The 23,200-nt window shown below is 47.5% G+C and overlaps 1 protein-coding gene across 1 annotated transcript; it reads right to left on the bottom strand.

Moving 5' to 3' along the window:
* Positions 1-167: 167 nt before the first annotated feature.
* On the bottom strand, positions 168-12,412 carry CCNF (cyclin F). Its single transcript, XM_009092010.3, has 17 exons — positions 12,288-12,412; positions 10,704-10,858; positions 10,179-10,285; positions 9,395-9,462; positions 8,745-8,938; positions 8,347-8,400; positions 7,698-7,802; positions 7,082-7,159; positions 6,545-6,696; positions 5,640-5,804; positions 4,642-4,765; positions 4,126-4,306; positions 3,149-3,236; positions 2,655-2,754; positions 2,245-2,375; positions 1,891-2,060; positions 168-1,345 (listed from the first exon to the last, which is right to left on the bottom strand). The coding sequence occupies exons 1-17, from the start codon at positions 12,298-12,300 to the stop codon at positions 948-950; spliced, it is 2,283 nt and encodes a 760-aa protein (XP_009090258.1). The 5' UTR covers positions 12,301-12,412; the 3' UTR covers positions 168-947.
* Positions 12,413-23,200: the final 10,788 nt, after the last annotated feature.

Genomic DNA, 23,200 nt, shown 5'->3' with positions numbered 1-23,200 from the left:
GTGATTTGAGCCCTGTGCTCCTTGTGAGATTTGTGTAAATAGCCTTCAGGCAGTGCCACTGCAACCTAACCATCAGAACCCAGCCCAGAGCTAAGCCCTGACTTCATCCCAGCCGTTCTCCATACCTCAGGCCAGGGAATTGAGGGGAAGGAAGACCAGGATCCATCTCTACTAATAAAACAATTTTATAAAAAACCAGTCAATAAACACTCACTACACTGTGTGTAGCTGAACTGTTGCCAATGCCATAGTTAATTGACAGTCCTGGAGTCCAGTTCCAGTGTTAGCTTCAGTGACATCTTTTTGAAGTCTTGTACCTTGGTATTCCAATTCCTATGTGTTAAGGCACAGAAGGATTTTTCAGGTGAAGAAAACATGGCAACAAGAGAAGAGGCAAATGGAGTTTAAACCATGTGGGAGGTAGGTGAGAGAGCAGCTCAGACCTGCAGTGAGCCTTCATTTACCTCTGGGGTTTTTCAATAAAAACCTTGTGTCAGTGCAGCAAATGCCATAGACAAGAAGAGGGGAGCTGAAGGAGACCTGGACAGAGTAAAAAGGCAGCACAACCTCAAAATAGGTCTTTCAAGTGGAAGATTCAAGCATAGTGTTACATTCAGAAACTTGAGAACCAATGTCAATTCATTTCATTCATAGTGCCAGGCCTCAGAGAAAGCAAGGGACAGGACAGTTATTTTCTATCACTAAGAAGGATGATAAAACTGGGCTATGAATTTCTTAAAGAGAACAGAACCTTAGCAGAGGATCAGGCAATAGGGGATACATAAAAAGGCAGCTGTGAATGGAGGAAATAGCCCAGCTGTACAAGATAGACAAGGCTGAAGGGAAGGTATTTTGGAAGTATTTACAATTATTCACTATCATCCCTGTATGACTGCAACAGAAATACGGTTTCTAGAAATCCTGGTAAAGTTAAAAGCACAAAGAAATCAGAGGCTTAAGAAGGCCAAGTTCAGCCTTTCTTCAGTGTGTTCTGCCATGTTTTTTCTCTTGACTTGCCTCCTGTGCAGGTAATGGGGCTGGCATGACTCCCTGTTCATGGAATTGCCGTGGGGCAGTGCTGAGGTAGGTTTGGGAGGAACTCCAGGGCTGCCTTCAACAGAAGATGTGGGACTGGCAGTGTTGACAGAAGAGTAGCCTGAGCTCCCCTCTGGGTTGGGATTCCTTGGGGTGAGATATGCCCCTGGCAGCTCCCCCTCCCTTTGGGGTGCCCCAGAGCCATCCCACGCCCTGGGCAGGCTGTCCTCATCACTGGAGTCCTGGCCACAGTGCTCTGCAGGGTCCAGGTACAGCACTGTCACATCCAGGATCCCACTGGGGCTGGTCACTGCAGGATGGGAAAAGAGAAACCTTAGTTTGTCCCCAAGCAGAACCAAGCAGGCACTCAGCACAGAGTCAAGCAGAAAAAAACCAAGCAAGAGTCAGCCTTCTGTCTGTTTACACCTGGAGGGCAGGGCACTAAGTTCACCCTCTATTCACACAGCATCTTTTCTTCCCCCAGACTATTTGAACAGGTACTAAGAGCTGTTAGAAAATGAGCAGCCAGGCCCAGGGTCAGCAAAACCCAACAGCTAATTAGTGTTTCTAAGACAGTGGCTCATTCATCACATTTGGTGCACTGCAAACAGCCTGGCTTTGAAACGCTGAGCAAATACAAAACCCCTCATCATGTTCTGAAGCAGTGCAGAGAAAGAACAGATATATACCTCTGAGAGAGTTTAACAATTATAACCACGGGGGAAGGGGAAGAGTTTTTCCACCTGGTCTTCAGCTGAAAGTTTAGGCATCTGGTGCCTGAGAAACAGTTGTAAGCAAAAATGAAAAGACAGGTTTAATCCTCTTGACTGCTTTTTATAAGAATAAACTGCTCACCATCTCCTTCTCGCTCGCCTTCACTTTCCTGATCACCTTCATAACCAGAGCAGGAATCTAAACTCCAGTCAAGGAAGTTGTCCAGCAGACTTTCTTCCTGAGAGGACAGCTCTGCTGTGGGTGTAGTCACAAAGCTGCCTCTGTCATCCTGAATGCTGTCTTCCCTCCTCCTGTAGCAAAACACCCCAGAAATCATATGTCAAAATCTAAGTCTTTTCCAGCTCTTTTAATAGGTATGTCAAGATGGTGACAGGAAAACGGATTGTATTTAGGAATGAAAACTTGAGGGTACCAGAGAGGAGGAAAGGCTCTGGCTGATCTTCAGACCTGCTGACAGCCATGAGTTATACTTACCTTTTAGCTCTCTTTCCAGAGGGAGAGCTGAGGAAAGTCTGAATTTCCACTACGTTCCTGTGCAAGGGACTGGGCTCTGGGTCCTTCTGTTTTACACCCAACAATGAGCAGAGCTGGCTGTAACTCATAACCTAAAATATTAAATAAATAAATAAATAGATTATAAAAAGTCAAAGCCCCTGTAGGAATTAGGCCATGAGATTCTTATGAGAACTAAATAGCCAGAAGGACACTATTTATTTTCTAGGAGAAATCTATCCCAGTGAGTTCTTCCCACCGGCACTCAAACATCAGTTAAGAGTCCCTGCAACTCAATTTTTAAACTCTCACTTTATTCACACAGCCTGCTATGGGACAGCAGCTCTGCTCTGAGTGTCAGCCAGCAGCAGATGTAGCCACAGCTTACCCACCTGTTCTTTGCCAATTTCTTCATAGCGCTCATCTTCAAATCGCTGTTTTACTGCCATGAGGGACACCTGCCTGTAATCCTTTGGGACATCATCATGGAAGCTGGAAAGAAAGATTGAAACCCCTATCTTACAATGGATTCTATGAAACAGAATTAAGAAAACCTGCCAAGTTAGATCATTTTCCTCTGTTGCTCAGTGCTGTGCTAAGGCAGTTGGTGTTTCAGCAGCTTCATCAGGACACCTGATGGCTTCTAAGTATGTGAACATCTAATTCCTTTTCTGTCCCTGTTTTCCGTGACCCAGGGCCAGACCAGCTGGCAGAAATAGAACAGCTGTCCCTGAACTGGACCTTAGTGCCTTGTGGCAGGGGAGCAAGGCAGCTAACCAAAGGCCCTTCCTTCACTGGGAAGGGCTGACTGTACAGGTGCAGCACATTTGCCAGAACTGGAATCCAAGTACTCATGTGTCCCCTCAAAGAGTCCCAAAACCATTACCACTTTTGGTGGAGGCTCAGCACGCAGGGCAAGAGGTCTTCCTGAGAGAAACCAGTGCACTCAGACAGCTGGCTGGTCCAGGAGTGTGCTGGAGAAGAGAGTACATATTCATATATTGAATTACATATCCATTAAGTGTAGTAGCTCTGTAGTGAGTCAGCTTATTTTTTTTAATAGGTTAAGGATTGTGATATTTGCAAGCTTATATCTGTCCATAGTTTGTTCAAGTTCACAGCTGGCTTTTAGGTTTATCTGCCAAACTGGTGTTAGACCTAACAACAGAAATCTTCAGGCTCATTTACATACAAAGCTTGCATAGTCTGATGCTAACGCTCGAGTTCATCACCGCTGTTGAGAGGTAAAACAGAATCAGAGAATCATGGAATGGTTTGGGTTGGAAGGGACTTCAAACCCTCATTCCACTCCCTGCCATGGGCAGGGACACCTTCCACTATCCCAGCTTGCTCCAAACCTTGTCTGACCTGGCTGTGACACTTCCAGGGATCCAGGGCCTTACCACTCTCACAGGAAACAATTCTTTCCCAATATCCCATCTAACCCTGCGCTCTGGCAGTGAGAAGCCATTTCCCCTTGTCCTCTCTCTCTCTAGGCCCTTGTAAATAGACTGTTCTCCATGTCTCCTGGCAGCTCCATTCAGGTACTGGAAGGCCACAATTAGGTCACACTGAAGCTTTTCTTCTCCAGGCTGAACAATCCCAATTCTCCCAGCCCTTCCTCATAGCAGAGCTGTTCTAGCCCTCTAATCATCTGGGTTGCCCAATACAGCCAAACAGGCTGAACTCATTCATTCTGACTTCTTACACGTGCTCCCTTCTTCTCCACCCTTCTCTCCACCTCCCCCAGCCAAGTGATTGGGACATCTTATCTAAAGACAAACTAACACCCAAAAACCCCAAAAAAATCTCCCAGAAAGAGAAGGCAGACTGGCAGTCTGTGCTTGAGGTAGGATGGGTTACCTTGCCCATGCAGGATCTTGGCCAGCAGCAGTGCAGCAGCAGCCAGCCGGGCTGGGGAATACATGCTGAGGCTCGTGTTCAGGAGGGACAGCTCACAGATGAAGCTGTAAAGGTGAAGAGTTCTTCTCTCCAGCGAGACAATGCTTGACAGAACTTCTTTGTAGTCCAAAATGGTGGGTATCTAGTACAGAAAGGAGAACAGAGGTTGGAAATACAAGACCAGCACAAAGTGTTTAAAACAGCTGTTTCCAGGTGCTGGGTTTTGTTTGGGGGTTTTTGTTTTAACTACTACATTGACTACATGCATTCTCCAGTGATAGAATAAATGGCCTCTTAAAACTGAAGTTTTAATCTCTACAGAGGCATGTGTCTGCATGCTCTGAGACATGCACAGGCTCCACAGCTGATTGAGAACACTTGACTTAAGCCCCCAACTCATGAGATAGGAACTGCTACAGCCTGCCTTGAACAGCAGCTCAAGGGCAGGGAAATATTCCATCCACTTTCCAAACTCACCCTTATCTTTCCTTCTAAGGCAGAAATTATCTCGCCCATCATTCTGACCAACTCTTCATATTTGTAGGAGTTGTCTGTCAGCCACACAGCTTCCCGTATTGTCAGCATCTCTTTGCTGATGAAACTGTAATGTTAAATATTAAGTTAGTCCTAGCAGAAAGGGGATTTGTGCACTTAGAGCAGATAACTGCACCCACAATGACCACAGTTAAACAACTTCACAAGGTACTTTCCCAGATAGACCAGCAAAGAATTGCAGCTCTTTATATCACCTGTAAGATGGAACCACCGACTCTAACATTCCTAATTTAGAATGTTCTTCCTAACGCAGAAGAAATTCTTGGCTGTGAGAGTGGTGAGGCCCTGGCACAGGTGACCCAGAGGAGCTGTGGCTGCTCCTGGATCCCTGGAAGTGTCCAAGGCCAGGTTAGATGGGGCTTGGAGAAACCCTGGGATAGTGGAAGGTGTCCCTGCCCATGGCAGGGGGTGGAATGACTTGATCTTTAAGATCCCTTCTAACCCAATCCAGTCTGTGATTCTCTGATCCTAATTCTTCATCTATGAAGCCTCTCCTAGGTTAAGGTGCAAGATATTAAGGAAATTAACACAGAAGGATAATCTTCCACCACACCATTCAGTTCATCTGAGTGTACACAGGCTCAACTATGGAACACTGCTGGTCTTATTCCTTTCCAGCTTTCTCATGCCAAGATGGTGTCAAAGACTCGAGTTGCTAATTGAATGCATTTAGAGCAATCCACAACTATGACCATGTGTTTAAATAAGAAAAAAACCTTCAAGAAACTACCTTTTTTTGCCCCATTTACAGAGTCTGTGTTTGTATGTAAACACAGTTAAACAGCAGTCAAAGTAGAAGAAAGCCAAAGATCCTTTCCAGTATTACAAGCAAGGAATGGGGTTGGGGAAGAAGTTTGAGCTGCAGGAAAGAATTTAGAAGATCATATTAACCACCTCTTCTCACCAGCCAGAACCCTCACCGTGTGCAAATGACCATGCAGGCTATTCCCAAAAGCTGGAGCCGAGCACGAGGTACAGGTCTCAGCGTCAAGTAACGGTCCACACATCCCACTGTCATATGCAGGCACAGGCTAGAAAAATCCTTCATGGTAGCTACTTCCACCAGCCAATCCACCAGAATATACCTAGAACAGGAAGAGTGCCTTAAGGAAGAACTTGGGAAGTGGTGTCCCACACTATGACATCCACTGTGACTGGAGAATGAGTCAGGCCAAGCAGAGCAGTGACAAGTGCTCCTGAGATGCCTCCCAAGAGAAGAGCCAACTCCCTCATGTGGGGTTGTGGCTGTGGTGGATCCTCCTGCAGCCCTCCTGAAAAACTTGCCTGCTCCATCCCCTCCCTGCACACCAAAACACACAGTGTGGGGAATAAACAGGAGGAGTTGGAGATGTGTGTGTGGTCACAGGGCCATGATCCCATTGCCATTACAGAGCCACACTGGGACACCCATGTGGCTGGAATGCTGCCATGGATGGTTATGTACTTTTTTAGGAAAGCAATGCCAGCAAGGGGAAGTGGTGGAGCTGCCCTACATGTGAGAGAGCAACTGGAATGTATCAAGGTCTGCCTAGGGAAGGATACAGAACTCATCCATAAGGATTAAGGGGCAGGCTGACATGGGTGACACTGCTGCAAGTGTTCATTAAGGAAAAGGGAGTCAACAGGAACTTTGGACAAGGGAGAACGGCTTCACACTGAGAGATGGCAGGGCTTGATGGGATACTGGGAAGAAATTCTTCCCTGTGAGGGCCATGAGGCCCTGGCACAAGTTGTCTACAGAAACTGTAGAAGGATTGTAGGGATATACAGGGAAATAGGGAATAGTTTTTGCTGTGGGGCCTCACTCCTGGATCCAAGTTCCTACCTCATTATTTCATTCATTCCTTTCTGCACAGTGAAGATGCTTTGCTTGCTGATAGGAATGGAAGCTTGAAAGATTTGAGAAACCATTTCCCTGGAAGATTTTGCTTCTAATCCTAGTTGGTTTCCATTCCCACAAGCTTTGGCTAAAGCTATCTGTAGTAGAGAGAACACAGAAGAAAGTATGTTTATTTTACCAAATGCAAACTAAGGCAGCAGAGGATGGTCCTCTATTTTTCCTGCTGAAAACACTGAACATGTCAAACTACTTTAAAGTAGTTCTTAGTTTGGTTTAAATGTTGATCACACAGATTATTTGGGGCCACTCTTTTAAGTCCATCAAAAGATGCATCTACTCAATTCTGCCACCAGTGTGCTGCAATTTCCCAAAGAAGAGACTCTGCAGAGTGGATACAGACGGGCACATAAAGACAATACTCTGCAATGCTGGTCCTGCTTCTAAAGAGAGAAATTTATCCCTACAATGGCAGCACAGAAAGGACCAAATAAGGACTGCAATTCTGGGAAAGCTCAGTCTTACCTGTGCTTCCCAGCAGCCCTTGGCTGCGTAGTCTCGTAGCTTCCTGAGACTTTGGAGGTATCTGCCAGGATCCGACATCTACAGAGAGAAACACAAACAGATGTAAAAACCCATAGCCTTTACACAACAAACAGAAGAATTGTAGCACCAGTATCCAGAGAAAAGCACTGCCTGGAGGTACATCTATTATTTCAGCAACAAGTCCGTTTCTTATCATGACACTACTGTTTTTAAGAACCTTATTTCAGTTCTTGCCCAAGGTCTCACAGGAAATGAGAGCAGTAACTCAGGATTCCAAGGGGACAGCTTTGGTAGATTTATTAAAGACAAGGCAGGAACCTCTCACTCCTGTTCCCCAAAGCCCTGGGATCACTGGCCAGCAGTGCCCAGGCCTTCAGCAGAGTTGAAGTAAACTTCTGTGGCACCTTGGCTACAACTGCTTGTAGCCTCATTGCAGACACCAGAGCTCATTTCAGAGAGTTCTTAGCACACTCCTTGTTTATGAAGAAGGTAAGCTCTGAGGAATGGCAACTGCTTTCTGAGGACATTCCTTGCACATAACAGAGATCCAGAAGTTAGTGTAAAAGTTACTTGGAGACAAAAAATGACTACTTACAGCAGCTTTTCTGTTGTTTTCCCAAAGGAGGTAGGAGCTGATTAAACAACCCTGTTTTGAAGATTCTTCAAGCATTTCAAGGGACTCTTTCTTTTTTCCTTCATCCTAAAAACAAAAGGCATATATATTGGTATTCCTTCTGTCCAGACAAGTGGATGCCTCCACACTTCAGAAGCTACAGAACACTGTGCTAAAAGCTACAGAGCAGAATCCATCCCTTGGGAATGCCCTTCAGCCTCTGAGGAATGCTCCCCCATCCACTCAGTGCTGCCATTTGCAGATGCAGGCTCTGAGAGCAGTTAGTGCTTTTCCTCAGCCAGACAAATGCTTTTTGGCTTGCTTGCCACTGAAGCCTTTTTATTTTATTTTTTGTTTTACAAGGCATTACAACTGGAAGGCTTCCTTTGAGACCCGAACATACTGCAAGCCCATGATTAAGCCAAAATTAATTTCACTGTTTGTACAATCCAATAAAGTAAGTTAATAATGTTCCTTTAAACAACCAGTAAATTAAACTCATGAGAACAGAAACTCCTGGGACGCTTGAGGAGTAAAAGAGCATCTGGCTGATTTATGTTTTTAATCAAAGTAAACAGCATTAGCATCACCAGGAAAAAAAAAATCAAAACCCATCAGAAATACTGCTCACCTCAAAGAAATTCAAAACCTTAGCCAAGCTGTGGAGAATAGATCCTTTCTGAGCCTGAAGAAAGCATCAAAATAAACCTTTGTTAAACCACAGCAATTCTTGCTAGTAATTTCAGACTACAGTTTTGGTTTATTTTTCAATCATTCTTCCCCCTTGCTCTTTTCTACATTTTTTTATCCCTGAGATAGCACTGAACCTGTCTGAAGAGCCAGTACAGGCCTCCAGTACTCATGATCTATCATGTGCAGTTTTGCAATAAAGTCAATAAATGACTGAGCCACAATTGTTGAAGCAACAAGAGCACAGGAGGCTCCTCAGGGAAACAAAAGTATTCTTTCCAAAATAACAAGACATAGTTACTGACTTAGAGTAAAGCCAAGGGCAGAAAGAAACCTGACCTTGTCAAGCTGACATTCTGCCTTGAGACTCTCGTAGACCACAGCTTTACAGCAGCTGCCAGAGAAGGACCAGGGAGGACGGATGAACAGCCAGATAAAGGGGACTGCACACACATTCAGGTGCTCTGCCAAGCTGAAGTAGTGAGATGCCTTTATTCCGTTCACTTCTGCACGCCCATGGCCTGTGATGGACACTGAACCAGAGAGAAAGCCAGGAATCAAGTGGAGTTTGTTCACAATACCTGCTTGACATTCAGTCAGGCCAAGACAGATAACAGGAAACTAACAGGAAAAGGTTGAACCGTCTCCGTCATTTAGAGCCTTAGAAAACATGGAGGTTGCTAAAGTAAAATCTTAACTACAGCTGGGCTTTAGGAAAACATAACCTAAGTTGGGGGGTTCATTCTGCAAATACCAGTTGCCTTGCCAGGACCCCATGTCAGGAGGCTCCTCCTGTCACTTGTCAGGCCCTTTTGATACATTTATCCCACTGCCAAAGTAGCCGAGTTTCATCACAAGTTTGCAGAGGATAACTCCTATCCCTGAATTACCAGTGGCAGATTTGAGGCCAGTGCCTAAGCAGAGCAATGTAAAACTTCCTTGTGCTATCCCACGTTCCCCACAGCCCCAGGACAAGCTCCCACACTTACGGCCTTCATTGTACAGGTACGCCAAGCTCAGCTTCACAGCAGCTTCAAAGTTACCGCTTTCAGCAGCCCTGAAGGGCAAACAGAGAAGGCGCTGGAGGTAAAAATCCTTCCTAGCACCAGAATCCACAGTTTGGTCCTTGGGCCCTCAAGGACATACATCAAAACATCAAGCCCTTGTACTCCTTCCTCCCAAAATGATGTGCACATACTGGTCTGCTTCAAAAAGAAGTGACACTCAGAAGCAAAACCATTATCATGGCATTTAAACATGTTAAAGAAATCTCTGACACCAATGGACCTCCTTCAAATCAGATGGATAAAAAGATGTTCCCCATCTTTTTGAAGCAGATTTATTGTTACACTTTCAAACTTTGTTACTGAAATTCACCTGTTTTTCAATACACTGGTTTGCACAAGAAGGGACCAAGCCAACTTAGACTTAGAAACAGGATTATTCCCTGGAGCCCCTGACCTCACTTGTTCATTCACATGGGAGCACCAAAAAGAGGTTTTAGGGAATGCATCACGTTCCAATCTGGAATATTAATGCCTGTGAAGAGAAATAACTTTGGCACATGCAATAGGGCCTGCTCTGGTTAAAGAGACAGCAGTGACCAGCAGTAGCTTAGACCTGAAATCAGCATTTTTTCATTGCCAAAGCAAATATTTCCCCTCTTTGTACAACTCAGATCCTCCAGTTACATTGAGGACAGATTAGAACAGTTAATCTTCCTTCAAACATCATCTTCTAAAAGGCCAGACAAATTTGATGTTTAAAACTTACCTTTCAAACATCCTCAGATGGTTTGGAGATGGCCACAGGTCTTGGAAACTTGCATGTGCCCAAACACTGGAATGGTTATCCACAAGGTATTTAAGATGTGAGTGCACCTGCACGGAGGGAACACGGAATAAGGATTACCAAAATAAAAGGATCAACAGAAAAACAGGTCTTTGCAATCTTATTTAAGAGAAGTAAGTAACTGATCACAAGTTATGTTTAACTTGCTGCCTGCCTGATAACTACTAAGGCAAGAGATATCAAACCAAACCCATTTGTTCAGCCTCAGTAATCTGGCAGGACAATTTCCACAGAAAAGGTACAAAAAGCAGTCAAATACTGCTGCTACTCTTAACTTGAGCAGTGAGAAGAGAAACTGTCCCTGGGATAGCAAAAATCTCAACCCTGCAGGCACTCTTTGGGTTTCTTGAGGTTCTGTGACATGAGAAGCCTGTTCTGTGTGCAGTCCGGGCTCCTGGAGGCAGAGCTGAGCACTGAGCCTGGCAGAGGGGAAGCTGCAGCACTTACAGCTCTGACTGAGAGGATGTCTGCAGCAGGCAGGCCCTTCAGGATGTGAAACAGAACATCCTCGGGGAGGTTCAAGAATGTCAGGACTCGAGGCCGTTTTATTATCCTTCGCTTTGAAGGGAAAGAAAAACATCTGGAACACCTACAGTGAACCACTGGAAAAGAAAAACACAAGACACTTCAGTTAGTGATAGAACAGCATAAGAGAAAAAGGTACTACAGAATAGTACACACGTACACAGGTGTTCACTTGAGCACCTCTTCACTGCAGCACAGGACACTGCAAACACATTAAACAGGGATATATAGCTTATGCCTCATAATGCCACAAGACTAAACTACAGAGACTTGTTTAAATTGATTAATGAAGCCAAGAGACTCAGAAGGGGTGGGTGGCTCAAGCTCAAGTGCTCTTCAACAAGAGCCCCTCTGAGCCCTGACTCCTGTGACCATGTTTAGTAGTGACAAACAGTTCAGCTGTCCCTGTTCAGTAGTAACAAATAGTTTAACTGTCACTACTGTCACTTCATCTACCTCCCCCATGCCCCAACTTTTCTTTCTCAACTGACAGCAGTCCCTGGAACACAACCAGAGATATTAAGAAGACAACCAAACCTACTCAAGCCTATCTTTCCAAGCAGTTGCTACCAGAAATGCTAATGGAAGATCCATTGCCTATATCTTCTGGAGTATTATTTCAATATATTTATATATACACACACACACACACACACACACGTACATATTTACGTATACAAAACGTACTATCCTCAGCAGTATTATGGCCATGAAAATGAAATGGATACCCAAACTGGGATGCCAGTTCAGCCTATATGAGCATCCAAATAGGGATCGGGGGTACATGAGCAACTCAGTGAAAACTCCATTTCTACAGACAGGAAGTGGCACAGGTTCATTTCCAATGTGTTGCTTCACAAAACCAGAGCAGTTTAGGCTGCAAGAGAACTCCGGGGGTCACCCACTTCAACCGTCCGGCCAAGTGGGGCAGGACCACATCCAGGTGGGTTTGAACAACTCCAAGGATGTGGATCCCACGATCGCTCTGGGCAATCAAGTACCATGGTTCAGCCACTCTTACAGTAAAAAAAACACTGTCTCTTACTTTTGAATGGGGTTTCCTGCACAGTCCTGCGCACCCTGCAAACTCACAGACGCCCGAGATGTTATCCCACGCGCAATACGCATATTGACCCCTTGGCTTTGAGGCCAGGCGCGCTCAGGCACAACCTCCAGCCACAGCCACGGACCCCAGGGTCACAGAAGGGCTGAGGGACGGCCCCGGCGGGGAGCACTGCACGGAGAGAGCCGGTCCCGAGCCCCCACCGGGCCGGACCGGGCCGCACCGCCCCCGCCGCGTTTGAATTTGGGCGCGCAGCCGTCGGCCCGGCCCCCTCAGCCGCTGCCGGTCCCGGCGGCCCCTCAGCCCGGCCTCAGGGTATCCCGTTATCCCCAGCCCTCACACCTCCTGAGGAGGCGCCCGGCAGGCAGTACCCGCTCTGGAGCCGCCCCTCAGCGCAGGAAGACCCAGAAAACAGCAGCACCCGCAGGCAGATCTGCACTCACCACCCGCCTTCATCGCGGCGCGCCCGCGGGGACTGCTCGGACGGACACAGCGCCCTGGCCGGCTCCGAGAGAGCGGCACGACCGTAGGAGGGACCGGAGCGCCGGGGGCGGGCGGGGACCACGAGGCTGACACGCCCCGCTCGCAGCGCGGGCGCGCCCAGTGGGCGCCGGGAGCGGCGGGAGCCCCGCCCTCCAGGCCCGCCCACCACCCGCGCGCACTTGTTTTAAACACAGCAGGCTTTGTCATTGGCCAGAATCCCGATGGGGCGGGGCCGTACCCGCCCCTCGCGCTGTGATTGGTCGGCGAGGATGCGAATTCGAATTGGGTCAGTTGGCGGTTCAAACCTATGGCGCAGCGGCGCATGCGCGGGCGGCACGGCTCCCTCCTGCCGTGCGGGGCGGAAGAGGGAAGTGGGGGCGCAGCGCTTCCCCTCGCGGTACAGCCGCCATGTTCCCGCGGTCTCGTTATCTCGGGTCGGCGGCGGGTGTGGGGCACAGCGGCGGTCCAGCTCTCCGGGGGGCCAGGAATCTCTTCTTCTCTCTCGGCCCCAGCCGGCAGCAGCCGTCTCTGCCGGTGCTTTGTCGCTCACAGTCACCTATGCTTAGCCGAGGCTGCCTGGACAAGGGAGCTATTGAGGGGAGCAGTGGGGGCTTACTGCTGCCTGATGATTTCCACCTTGGACATTCATTGAGGGTGTCCATGCTGGAGCTATAGCATTGGGAAGGTTGTTGCATGTCCCAGCCTGGGCTGGGGGTGACCTGCTGGACAGCAGCTCTGCAGAGAAGGCTCTGGGGGTCACAAGTGTCGTTGGCCCTGTGTAATGGGGCCAAGGTGGGGGATCCTGGGGTGGGAAAGGCATTGCCAGCAGGTCAGGGACAGGGTCCTGTCCATCTCTTCAGCGCTGGTGAAGCTCATCTGGAATGCCATGTCCAGTTCTCGGCTCCTCAGGACAGGATGGACATGAAGCTCCTGGAGTGGGTATAGAATAATAGAATGAAAGGAACCTGAAGGACCGTCTGGTTCCACTCCCTGCCATGGATAGAGATGCCTTCCACTATCCCCAGTTGTTCCAACCCCTGCCCAACCTGGACTTGAACACTTGGAGAGGTGGGGCGGCCATAACTTCTCTGGGCAACCTGTGCCAGGACTCACCTCCCTGACAGCCAAGAATTTTTTCCTAATAAGCTAACCTTATCAGTATGAAGCCATCCCCTCCTGTTCTCTCTTTCCAGTCCTGTGTCCCAAGTCCCTCTCCAGTTCTTGTGAAGGCTATTTAAATACTGGAAGGGGCTCTGTGGTCTTTCTGGAGCCTTCTCTTCTCCAGGCTGAACACTCCCAGCTCTCCCAGCCTGGCTCCAGAGCAAGAGGGTTCCAGCTCTTGCAGCATCTCCATTGCTTCCTCTGGACCTGCTGGAGCAGGTCAACAGAGGGAAGGTGATGAAGGGCCTGGAGCACCTCCTTGACAAGGAAAGGCTGAGGGAGCTGGGGCTGTTCAGCCTCAAGAGGACACACAGCTGAGAGTCACCCTTGTCTATATCTGTCAGTGTCTACAGGAAGAGGTCAGAGCATAAGACCAGGATCTGCTCTGTGGGGCTCAGAACAAGAGGCAATGGGCAAAAGATAAAATACAGGATATTCCACCTGAACACGAGAAAGAACTTTCCTGTGAATGTGACTGAGCACTGAAGAGACTTCCCTGAGAGGGGGTGGACTCTCCCTCAGTGGAGATAATCAAAACCCACCTGGACACAGTCCTGTGTCATGTGACCCTGCTTGAGCAGGGAAGTGGGACCATTTGATCTACTGTGGTCTTTTCCAGCCTGAACCATTCTGTGATTCCTGCTGGGGGAAGGAGCCAGGGGTTGCCTGGACAGAGTCTGTTTCTGGTGTCCTGAGCTGCAACCTTGCCCCATCCCTCCCCTGTTCCTGGCCTTATGTGGGGGGGAGGGGGAATTAGGCAAACAACTGGGAGTCAAAGTTCAAACCTGAGTAGAGGATTCAGAGCAAAGCCCTAAACCTCACAAGGCAAAGGGCAGAGCAGGATAAGGTGTATTGAAAAGGCTGGCAGGCAAACAGAGCAGTGTAAGGAAAAGCAGATACTGAATTCGCTCAGCTGAAGACTTTTGTGACTCGTGAGATTCATAAGACTTAAAAGCAGTGAGAAGAGGAGCTCTTGTTTTGTAGGACAGGAAATGATTGCGCCCCAATTACTGGTGGCTGGAAAGTTTCCCAGTGTTGTATTGTGACTAAACATCAATCCCAACAGAGCTGAGGTTTCTTCCTGCTAGCGTGTATGAGATTTGTTTGAGGGTTTTTACAAATGCTTCTCATTGCTAGAACATGACTGGATGCTTCTCTGCACCCGCACCCTTCCACCTGCAGGGGGTTGGAATGGCTTTGAAATCTCATTAGAAATCTCATTTTATGGTTGGGGAGGCTGAGCTTGAGTAGCCTGATAGCTTCTCTGAGCCCACCCTGCAGTGCTGGCCATGCTGGGCATTTCACCTTGCGCACTGTCCCCCAGTCCCTGTGGTGAGATGACCCCAGAGGGAGTAGCAGCTGTGGACAGTCCTTCTCCTGTACAGCTCCACCTCCGCCTCTGTGAAACTGTCACGTTCCTGTGAGCACAGCAGCTGCCAAAATGGAAAAGTGGCACCAGGACCACAGGGAATATTTAGATTTTTTTTTTTAATTCAGAAGCAATTTCAGTTAAAAAGTTAATCATGCTATCAGCTTCTGTTCCTCATTTTTTCTCCCCCTCACAGCTGTTTCTGTCAACTAAAAATAAATTGAGCCAGCAAACAAAACATGAATAATCAGCTGCCTACAGAGAGCTCAGATCCCAGCAAGAGATGCTCCTTGAGTGATCTGCAGTGCAGAGTCCCCTCAGGTAGATTCCATCCTTCCCAAACATGGCAGCAGAAGAGGAAGGCATGGAGAGGGTTATATCTGAGGGACAGGTATAACCAAAACCTGGGTGGGCACTGGGAGGTGGGAGGTGAGATTCTCAGCAGCAGTACACCTTGGCCTGATTTGTTCTTTCCCAGATAGGATGGCAGGACATCCAGGTGGTTTTATCGCTGGTGGACAGACAAACCAGAGCAGAGGCTGACTGGCGTGAAGTGGGACTTGTGTTACCTGAACCACGGCCATCTGACTTTGCTGAACCTGTGGTTTGTAACCCCTGCCCAGAGGTGGCAGGCAGAAGAGGAGTGGGACCTGCACCTTCACCCACAGGCAGCTGGATGCTGGGTGGGATACACTGTCCTAAACACACCTGCACCAGTTGGGAAGCCACTATGCATCAGAGTCAGTCGCTACAGAGGAGAAGGAGGATTTGTGAATGTTTTATTCTGTTTTGCCAAGTCTTGAGCTGGATTTTAGATCAGTTTGGAGAGGGACTTTTCACAATGGGGAATAGCCTTAAGCCTTTCTTAAGCCTTGTGCTATCACTGTCCTTATCACGTTGTTCTCTGGGAGGGTGCTAAGGCCCTGGCCTAGGTTTCCCAGAGCAGCTGTGGCTGCTCCATCCCTGGACGTGTCCAAGGCCAGGTTGGAGAGATCTTGGAGCCACCGGGGATAGTGGAAGTTGTCTCTGCCCATGGAATGGGATGAGCTTTAAGGTCCATTCAACCCAAACTATTTTGGGATTCTATGATTTCCCATATATGCCTTTTCCTCCACTGAAGACCCTGCACAGGGTTGTGTTTCTCCCCAGTCCAAATGGCTCCTCATTTCCTTCTCTTCTGCTGGCTCTGGAAATGAAGGTGAAATAAAACAAAGGCATTTTGTTTGCCTTTATTTCTTCGATTCAGGCAAAACTCAACACAGGTGTAACACTTGCGGTTCTGCCAAACCTGGGATTCTCTGGGGACAAGAGTTGTTGTTACCAGCTCCAGTTTCACTCAAAGTGTTAATCCCTCCCCTGAAGAGATCCAAGGGCCTGAGACCATGGCATCTAAGCAAGACATTCAACAGCAACATTCTCCTAGGAAAACTGAAAATTTGCTGAAATATCTCTTAGCCAGGAATTATCAGCTCCCACTTTCACAAGTCCATGTGAGAAAGAGTTTCATTGCTACACAGATCATTGCTCACTTGCTGCCTCAGCCACTTCAAGCCTTTAAAGCCTCTTCAGATGGGCATGTGTGAAAATCTCTCCTATTTTTCCACTCAATTTGTATACTGTGATCAGATTGAAATGTGCAGATTTTAAGGAAAGAGCAAAAATGAAGAATTTCAGTCAAATGGGTTTTTGAGAGTGATATAAACAAAGATCAATGTAACAGCCCCTCTAAACTCTTCAGATAGTGAGCAGCTTAACAAACAGCTGTATTTAGACATTTGGAGTGTTCAGTCTGGTGAAAAAGATGCAGACAAGCACCTGAATACTGGAGATTGCATTACACACCATTGCAAAAGTAATTTCATTTATATAGACAGTGAAATTACATCTGTCTCACTGCACTGCAGAGCTGAGTGATTTGCAGAGGCTTTTTCCCCAGATTAACACTATCAAAGATAGTTCCAGAATTGAAAACAAAATGCCTGTGCTATTACAGGGCTACACAGAAGTTAATCAGCCAACCTGAAACCTAACAGTAATTAGCTAAGCTGCAGCTATGTCTCAGCTATGCTGCCTTCAGGATCCAGCACTTCTGCAGGGCCTGACATGATGCTGTCATGGATATCAGGGTGCCTGAGGCCTGGGGGAGAAGTGAGGAACAGGGAGTCATTTCACTACAATTTGTACAATGGTCTGTGATTACTCAATCAATGAACATGAGAGTTTTATATTAGAATGGCCCAAGAATGTGTTCTGGCATTTGTAAAGTGGTGTCTTTCCTGCAGATCAGAGGGCAAACAAAAGCTATCTGGGCCATTTTCTGCCTGAAAGGCTCAAAAGCTCCATGAATGCACCTGGCAAATCACTCTCTGCTAGAATGATGAGAGGGGAGGAGGAATAATTTTCTTTTGAAAGAGCCAATTCTCGGTTGAAATATTTGTACTAGTCCTAGTGATTTCTGTTCTCCTTTTTAAAGGGTGAGATAATTCAGCTCTTTATTAGACCCTTAGCACAATGTAATGACAACTGGGCTGGAGAGGGAAGTTGCTCTTCAAGGGAGGAAAGAGCTCCTCCAAATTTGAAAATCTAATTGTGAATTCAGTAGAAGTGCTTGTCTTGGGTCCAAGGATGATGAGGCAACTATAACTAAAGTTTCATGTCAGGACGTCTCAGCATATTCTGTGATGACCACATCTGTATCCTTACAGAATAATGTGCAATCCCTCTGTTTTACAATCATACTAACATTTAGTAACAGTGCTGTGGAGCTGCTAATCAGCAGTGAAGAGCTGGACATCTGTCTATCTTCATCCTTTCTCCAAACTGTTTCTCTCTCCAAAGGAAGCAGCTTGGGAAACATCCCACGAGTGAAACCTTTGCCTTGCAAATCAGGGCATGGAACTACCACGAGGTGGCATCAAACCCATGTGAGGAGACATCGAACTTTGAGTTTCGGGGCATTTTTCCAGTTTCGGACATCTCAGGGCAGGACTCCTAATCCAACAGGGCCGCACTGATATTTTAGGAGAAGCTCTAGTTTCACGAGTCTTCTTCATGCTTAGTACTGCTGTGTGTAATTTGACTACCTTCCATGAGCAGTACATGAACAGGGATCAGGCAATCTGCATGAAGTAGGTTAATGCAGTGCTTTCCAAAATCCAGGGCTGGCTCCACCAAGGAAGAGGCAGGGTGAACATGGCTTTTAGGAACAAATGATTTAACAGAAGTGTCATGCAGCAAGTTTCTTTTTCCCAAAAAGAGGGCTGTGGGTTCTGCTGGTGCTCTCTGCCACCTGCCAATGAAAACTCAGCCCAGAAGGTGAAATCAACACCGAGCCAGCTCACAGAGGTGTGTTTGACCCGTGTGAAGTCCTTGTCCTGGCAGGGTGTGTGGCAGGGTAGAGCCCTGGTCCCGTGTGGGAGGTGGTGGCTCACCCAGGAGGACTCCTGGGGATACTGCAGGACCCAGTGTCACACTGCACAATGCACACTCAGCCGTGAGCTGCAAGGGGCACTGGGGGTGGGGAAAGCGCAGTCATGCTGCAGGAAACCCATGGAAAAGGGAGTGTGAGGAGTAATGCTAATGGCCCACAAGACCTAACAGCTTTGTGGCTGTGGTGGTGTGGGTGAAACAAGTGCCTTGGCTCAGCTGAGGTCCAGTGCCAGCCCACCAGCTGTGATGGCCAGACACAGCTTGGGCAGCCCCAGGAAGGGCTGTGGAGCAGTAACTGATCTCCAGAGGTTCTTAGGTGAATCCCAAAGGTTCTGAAGTAGGTTCTGGAGGTTCAGTGACTTCACTGTCAGCCCAGGCCTTTCCCATCCCCTAGCTGGTTCCAATGTCTTCACTTTGGGGGTCTCTCAGCAGGGCAGCTTTTACTTTCACTCCATTCAAGTGGAAGCTCACCCCCCCCCCCTTAGCCAGAGAACACAGAATTTGGCCAACTTACAAACAATACTGGATTCTCTTTAAACCCTTGCACTTTAAACTCTTGAGAAGTACTACTTCCTAAATACCCTACACTTCTGTGGGAGCAAGGTGCCTGGGGCAGAGCCAGGGAGCTGTAATTGGGAGACAGGATTCTAGAAGGCAGGGAGAGGAAGCAGCGATATATCTGCCACACAAGCACTGGCTGTCATAGCACAGAGCCGATGACTCTCACTGTCACCAGACTTTCTCCTCCCAAGTTCTTGCTGATACGAGACCTTCAGTTTATAACTCTTTATTTATTATTTATTTTTATTTATTTATCTTTTTGTGCCATGTTTACTTGAGGCAGATCCTCAGCACCCTAGAGGCTGAGGTGCCAGGAAGGAGCTGTTGGGCCCATGATAGTCAAAGCCTCTGACACTACTGGGTAAGGTGAGCAATAAATTGGCTCTTGTCTATGTGAACACTTCTTTCCTACAGGTCTTTAAATGCCACTAAAAAGGACTGGCCTCACAATTCCAGGACAAGTCTTCAGAATTTAAAGCCCCTGGCTACCTCTATAGCCTTTTTACACATTATCCTCCCTCAAAACAAAGTGATTGTGAGCTGGGTCTTCTTATCTTTCAAGGCTGAAACCACAACTCCTGTTCTTGCATAAACCTATCCCTTGAGGACTTCTCACCTCCTCCCTTCCTTGGGAACCCCTCACTTTGTCCCTCCAGCACAGGAGTTAGAGGCACCCCATCTTTCTATTTCCCCCTCATCCTCCAAAGGACTTCTTTTCTTTTTGCCTTCTTTCCCCACAGTTAGGGAAGCACAACCCTGGTTCCTGTTGGGATGGTGTGGGAACATGGGATAAGGGGGACACCTGGATCACTGAGCTCAGCTCCCAATGTACACCTATATACTAGGTTTGCTTCAGGAGAGACCCTGCAGCTTCTTCACAGCACATCCTGTGGCACTATGGGCAATGAAAAACTCTTTAGGATGTTATTGTATGTTTTATAGGTACAGGTAGAAAATGAAAACTTAGGAAGTAAAAAACAGGTACTTAACTCCTGTATGCACAGGAGGCTTACAAGAGAGCTGGAGAGGAACTTTGGACCAGGGCATGGATGGACAGGACACAGGGAATGGCTTCCCACTGCCAGAGGGCAGGGATGGATGGGATATTGGGAAAGAATTCCTGGTTGTGAGGGTGGGGAGGCCCTGGCATAAGGTGTCCAGAACAGCTGTGGCTGCCCCTGGATTCCTAGATGTGTTTCAGGCCAGGCTGGAGAGGGCTTGGAGCAGCCTGGGACAGTGGGAGGTGTCCCTGCCCATGGCAGGGGGTGGGATGGGAGGAACTTTAAGGTCCTTTCCAACCCAAACTTTTCCATGATTCTGTGCCTGGTGTTTGCAGGCCACAGCCCAGCTCAGTGCTTCCCAGCAGCTCTGGGTCCTTGGGAAGCCCATGTGAAATCTTGGAATCAAATAGTGAATAATGTCATCACAGCTGAAGCTGTTTGCCATGATGAGCTCCACACAAGTGACTGAAGGAGCCGCTGGGTCCGACTCTCAGTGTGCACCACTCAAGCTCAGCCGCCTTGTGCTGCTGACTCCTTGCAGCCAAGCACTAATTCATGACAGACTGTGGCATCTGCGTCACCCCAAGTTTTGGGATATTTCAAGGAATACTGTCCCAGTTCCATGGTTCCATGCTAATTACACTGCCTCAGCCACTTAATACTGGGTATAGGGTGGTTATTATTTCCTGTAAAGAACAGAATGTTTGGCAAAAGAGGAGAGTGAGAATGACAACTGTGTACACATTCCACATTTTTCTAGTATTATTTCTCCTCCAGAGAGGAACAGAGGTGTTATTAATAATCACCTTGCCAAGTTTCTGAATTGATATTTTGAAATGAGCTGTGTGTACAATTTAGGAACCACAGGCAAGGGAGAAAATGTGCTTTCAATTGAATTTGAAATGGGTGGAGAGTTGATCATGCAGTGAGATAAATGCTGGCGATTCTAGAGGGCTAAAGCTGAGTGAAGAAATCTGTAAAACAGACATTTTGCAGATTTTGTGAAGTCAGAGGCATCTCAAGGACTTGGGAAGTGAAAGGAGGTGCAGGTGGGGGACACAGAGGCAGAATCCATGCGGGTGAAGTCCTTAATCTGGAATGGAAAAGGCATTTATGTGGGGCTGAACATCATGAGGTTGTGTCTCTGCACAAGCCAGACACAAGAGCTGGGGACTGAGAGGTTTCAGGTGGGAAAGAGGGAAGGAGGCTGCAGTGATAAAGACTCTTGGCAAGACTTGTTGCTTAGGTAGAAGCAGAGCTCGCAAGGCACTGCAAGGAGTAAGCCTTTGGAAACATGCATTCAGCATGTGGAGGATGTGAGGTGAATTTTGGGGTAGTAGAGGAACTGGGCAACTTTGTCAGTGTTCCCTCTCTTGTCATCTCTGACCTCCTACAGAACTAAGCTCCTGTTTGAAAACAGAGGAAAAGAATGAGCTGTTGAGACATTACAATTCTTGCCTCTCCAGCCATGACTCAGTGTTCCAAAGTCTGTGTGAGCCTCCCTCCACTCAACCTGAAACAAGGTCTCTGAAGGAGAAATTGTGTGGGTTACTGCTTGCTTTCTGTAACTCCAGCAACATTAAATCTCTTTCTTGCAACAGACAAAATCCCTTTAAAGCCCTGCCCATGGCTACCCTTACACCGGAGGTTTCTCTTCTTGCCTGTATCCTAGCACAGACTGCTCAGTAGCAGGACTGGTATTCATTTATCACAGCAAACCCATCTCTGCCAGCCTTAGACCCAGTGCTGCAAATGTTCTTGAGTGTTTCCTGCCTCCTGGCTACCAACAGGCCCCTCGTCAAAGGACAAAATGGGCAACAAATGGGTGACAGAAACTCCTGGGTGTGCATTACAACTGCTGGCCAGCTGCAGTCACAGAAAAGCTTAATTGTCATAGAGCAACCATTTAATAAAGACCAAATGCCACACATTAGGAAATGTGACATTTCCAGCCGACAGACTCCCAGCCCTGGGGACCTCATGATCCCTCAGAGACCCCCATGGCTCCCCGAGCCTGAGTGGCTTGTGTGTGAAGTGCACAGATCTCTGGAGCTACCCATGCTGCCTTCCCTCCTGGCCTGCACCCATGGCTTTCATAACACATGGATCATTTTCCAGGATGTGGGTCTCCAAACAGAGCTGCCTCCCTTCCTCAGGGCTTACCTGCCTCGATCCAAGGCCAGCTTTGGTGTGGGTGTGCATATCCCAAATCTGGAATTGGGCTGCTGTGAGGGCAGGGCAGTGAGAAGCCTTGTGGAGCTCCAGAGCTGCCTTTAAGCTCAGGCTCCTGTCCTCAGGGACACTGCATGAGCCACATCCCACATGGCCTCACTCCAGTGTGTCTCTCTGGTTTGGTCCCTGGCCTCTGATGGACTTCTTGCCTTGACCTTGGGCCAGGTCCTACTGTATGAAGAGATACTGTGCTCTCCCTTCTCCAGCAGGCAGGGTTTTCTCTGCAGTAGCATGTGTCAGCATGGAGTCTGGACAGTGATGAGAAGGCTGGAGCACAGTCTCCCATGACCTGAGTTGGATTAAACACAGCCCTGCCAGGCTGAGCCCTGTAAACAAGGCAGCTTCCAAGGAGCTCCCAGTGGTGCATCTGCTCTTCTTGTGAAATCTAAGCCTCAAAGCCCTACGCACACACGGCATGAAAACGTCAGTCACTTCCCAGGCTCAGCTTCAGCAAAGAACAAATTTATGCAGAGCTGTGATGGAAAGTCATTTCCCTGAGTTTTGCAGTGCCAGAATTTCACGGTGTCTCCCATTACAGTTCAGTGGCAATTTTACAAGGTGGATCTTTAGAGACTTGGATTCTTAATATGAAAGAGAAGTGGAATATGAAAGGTTGAAGAATATCTTCTAAGTTCCCTGCAGACTGAAAGAAGCTGCTTTCTCTCATGCCATTTGTCTCTTGCAAATAGCTAATGACATGCATTAAATGCAGGTCCAGATCCTCAAATGTATTTTCCCAAATGCCACCAATTTTCTTTATGAAACCATGACTGGTTTCTTTGTACTGTGCTCCTCTGCACAGCAAACTCTGCAGAAGTGTAGTAAAGACTCTGGCTGCTGAATCTAATTGCATGAGAATGAATCATTAGCACATTTCTAAACAGTTTAACTAGAACAGAAAACAGAATCAAGCTGTAAGACCATTATCTGATTAATTAGAAGGGCAAGGTTCAAGAATTAGGCTGGAAAAAGTTTCCCATATGAATTCTTTTGCAATGGAAAGTTAATGATTGCGAAGCAAAATCAAATTGGGCAAGCTCTGACAAAATTATTTTTGATTGCTTGGATTTTGTTTTGTTGGCCTTTTTTTCAATTTGGGACAAATTATCTGGTTTGTTCT

This window comes from Serinus canaria, chromosome 14, assembly GCF_022539315.1.
Source record: "Serinus canaria isolate serCan28SL12 chromosome 14, serCan2020, whole genome shotgun sequence".
NCBI lineage: Eukaryota > Metazoa > Chordata > Aves > Passeriformes > Fringillidae > Serinus > Serinus canaria.
Note: the sequence above shows the minus strand (reverse complement) of the source record. Positions and strands in the feature narration are given on the sequence as shown.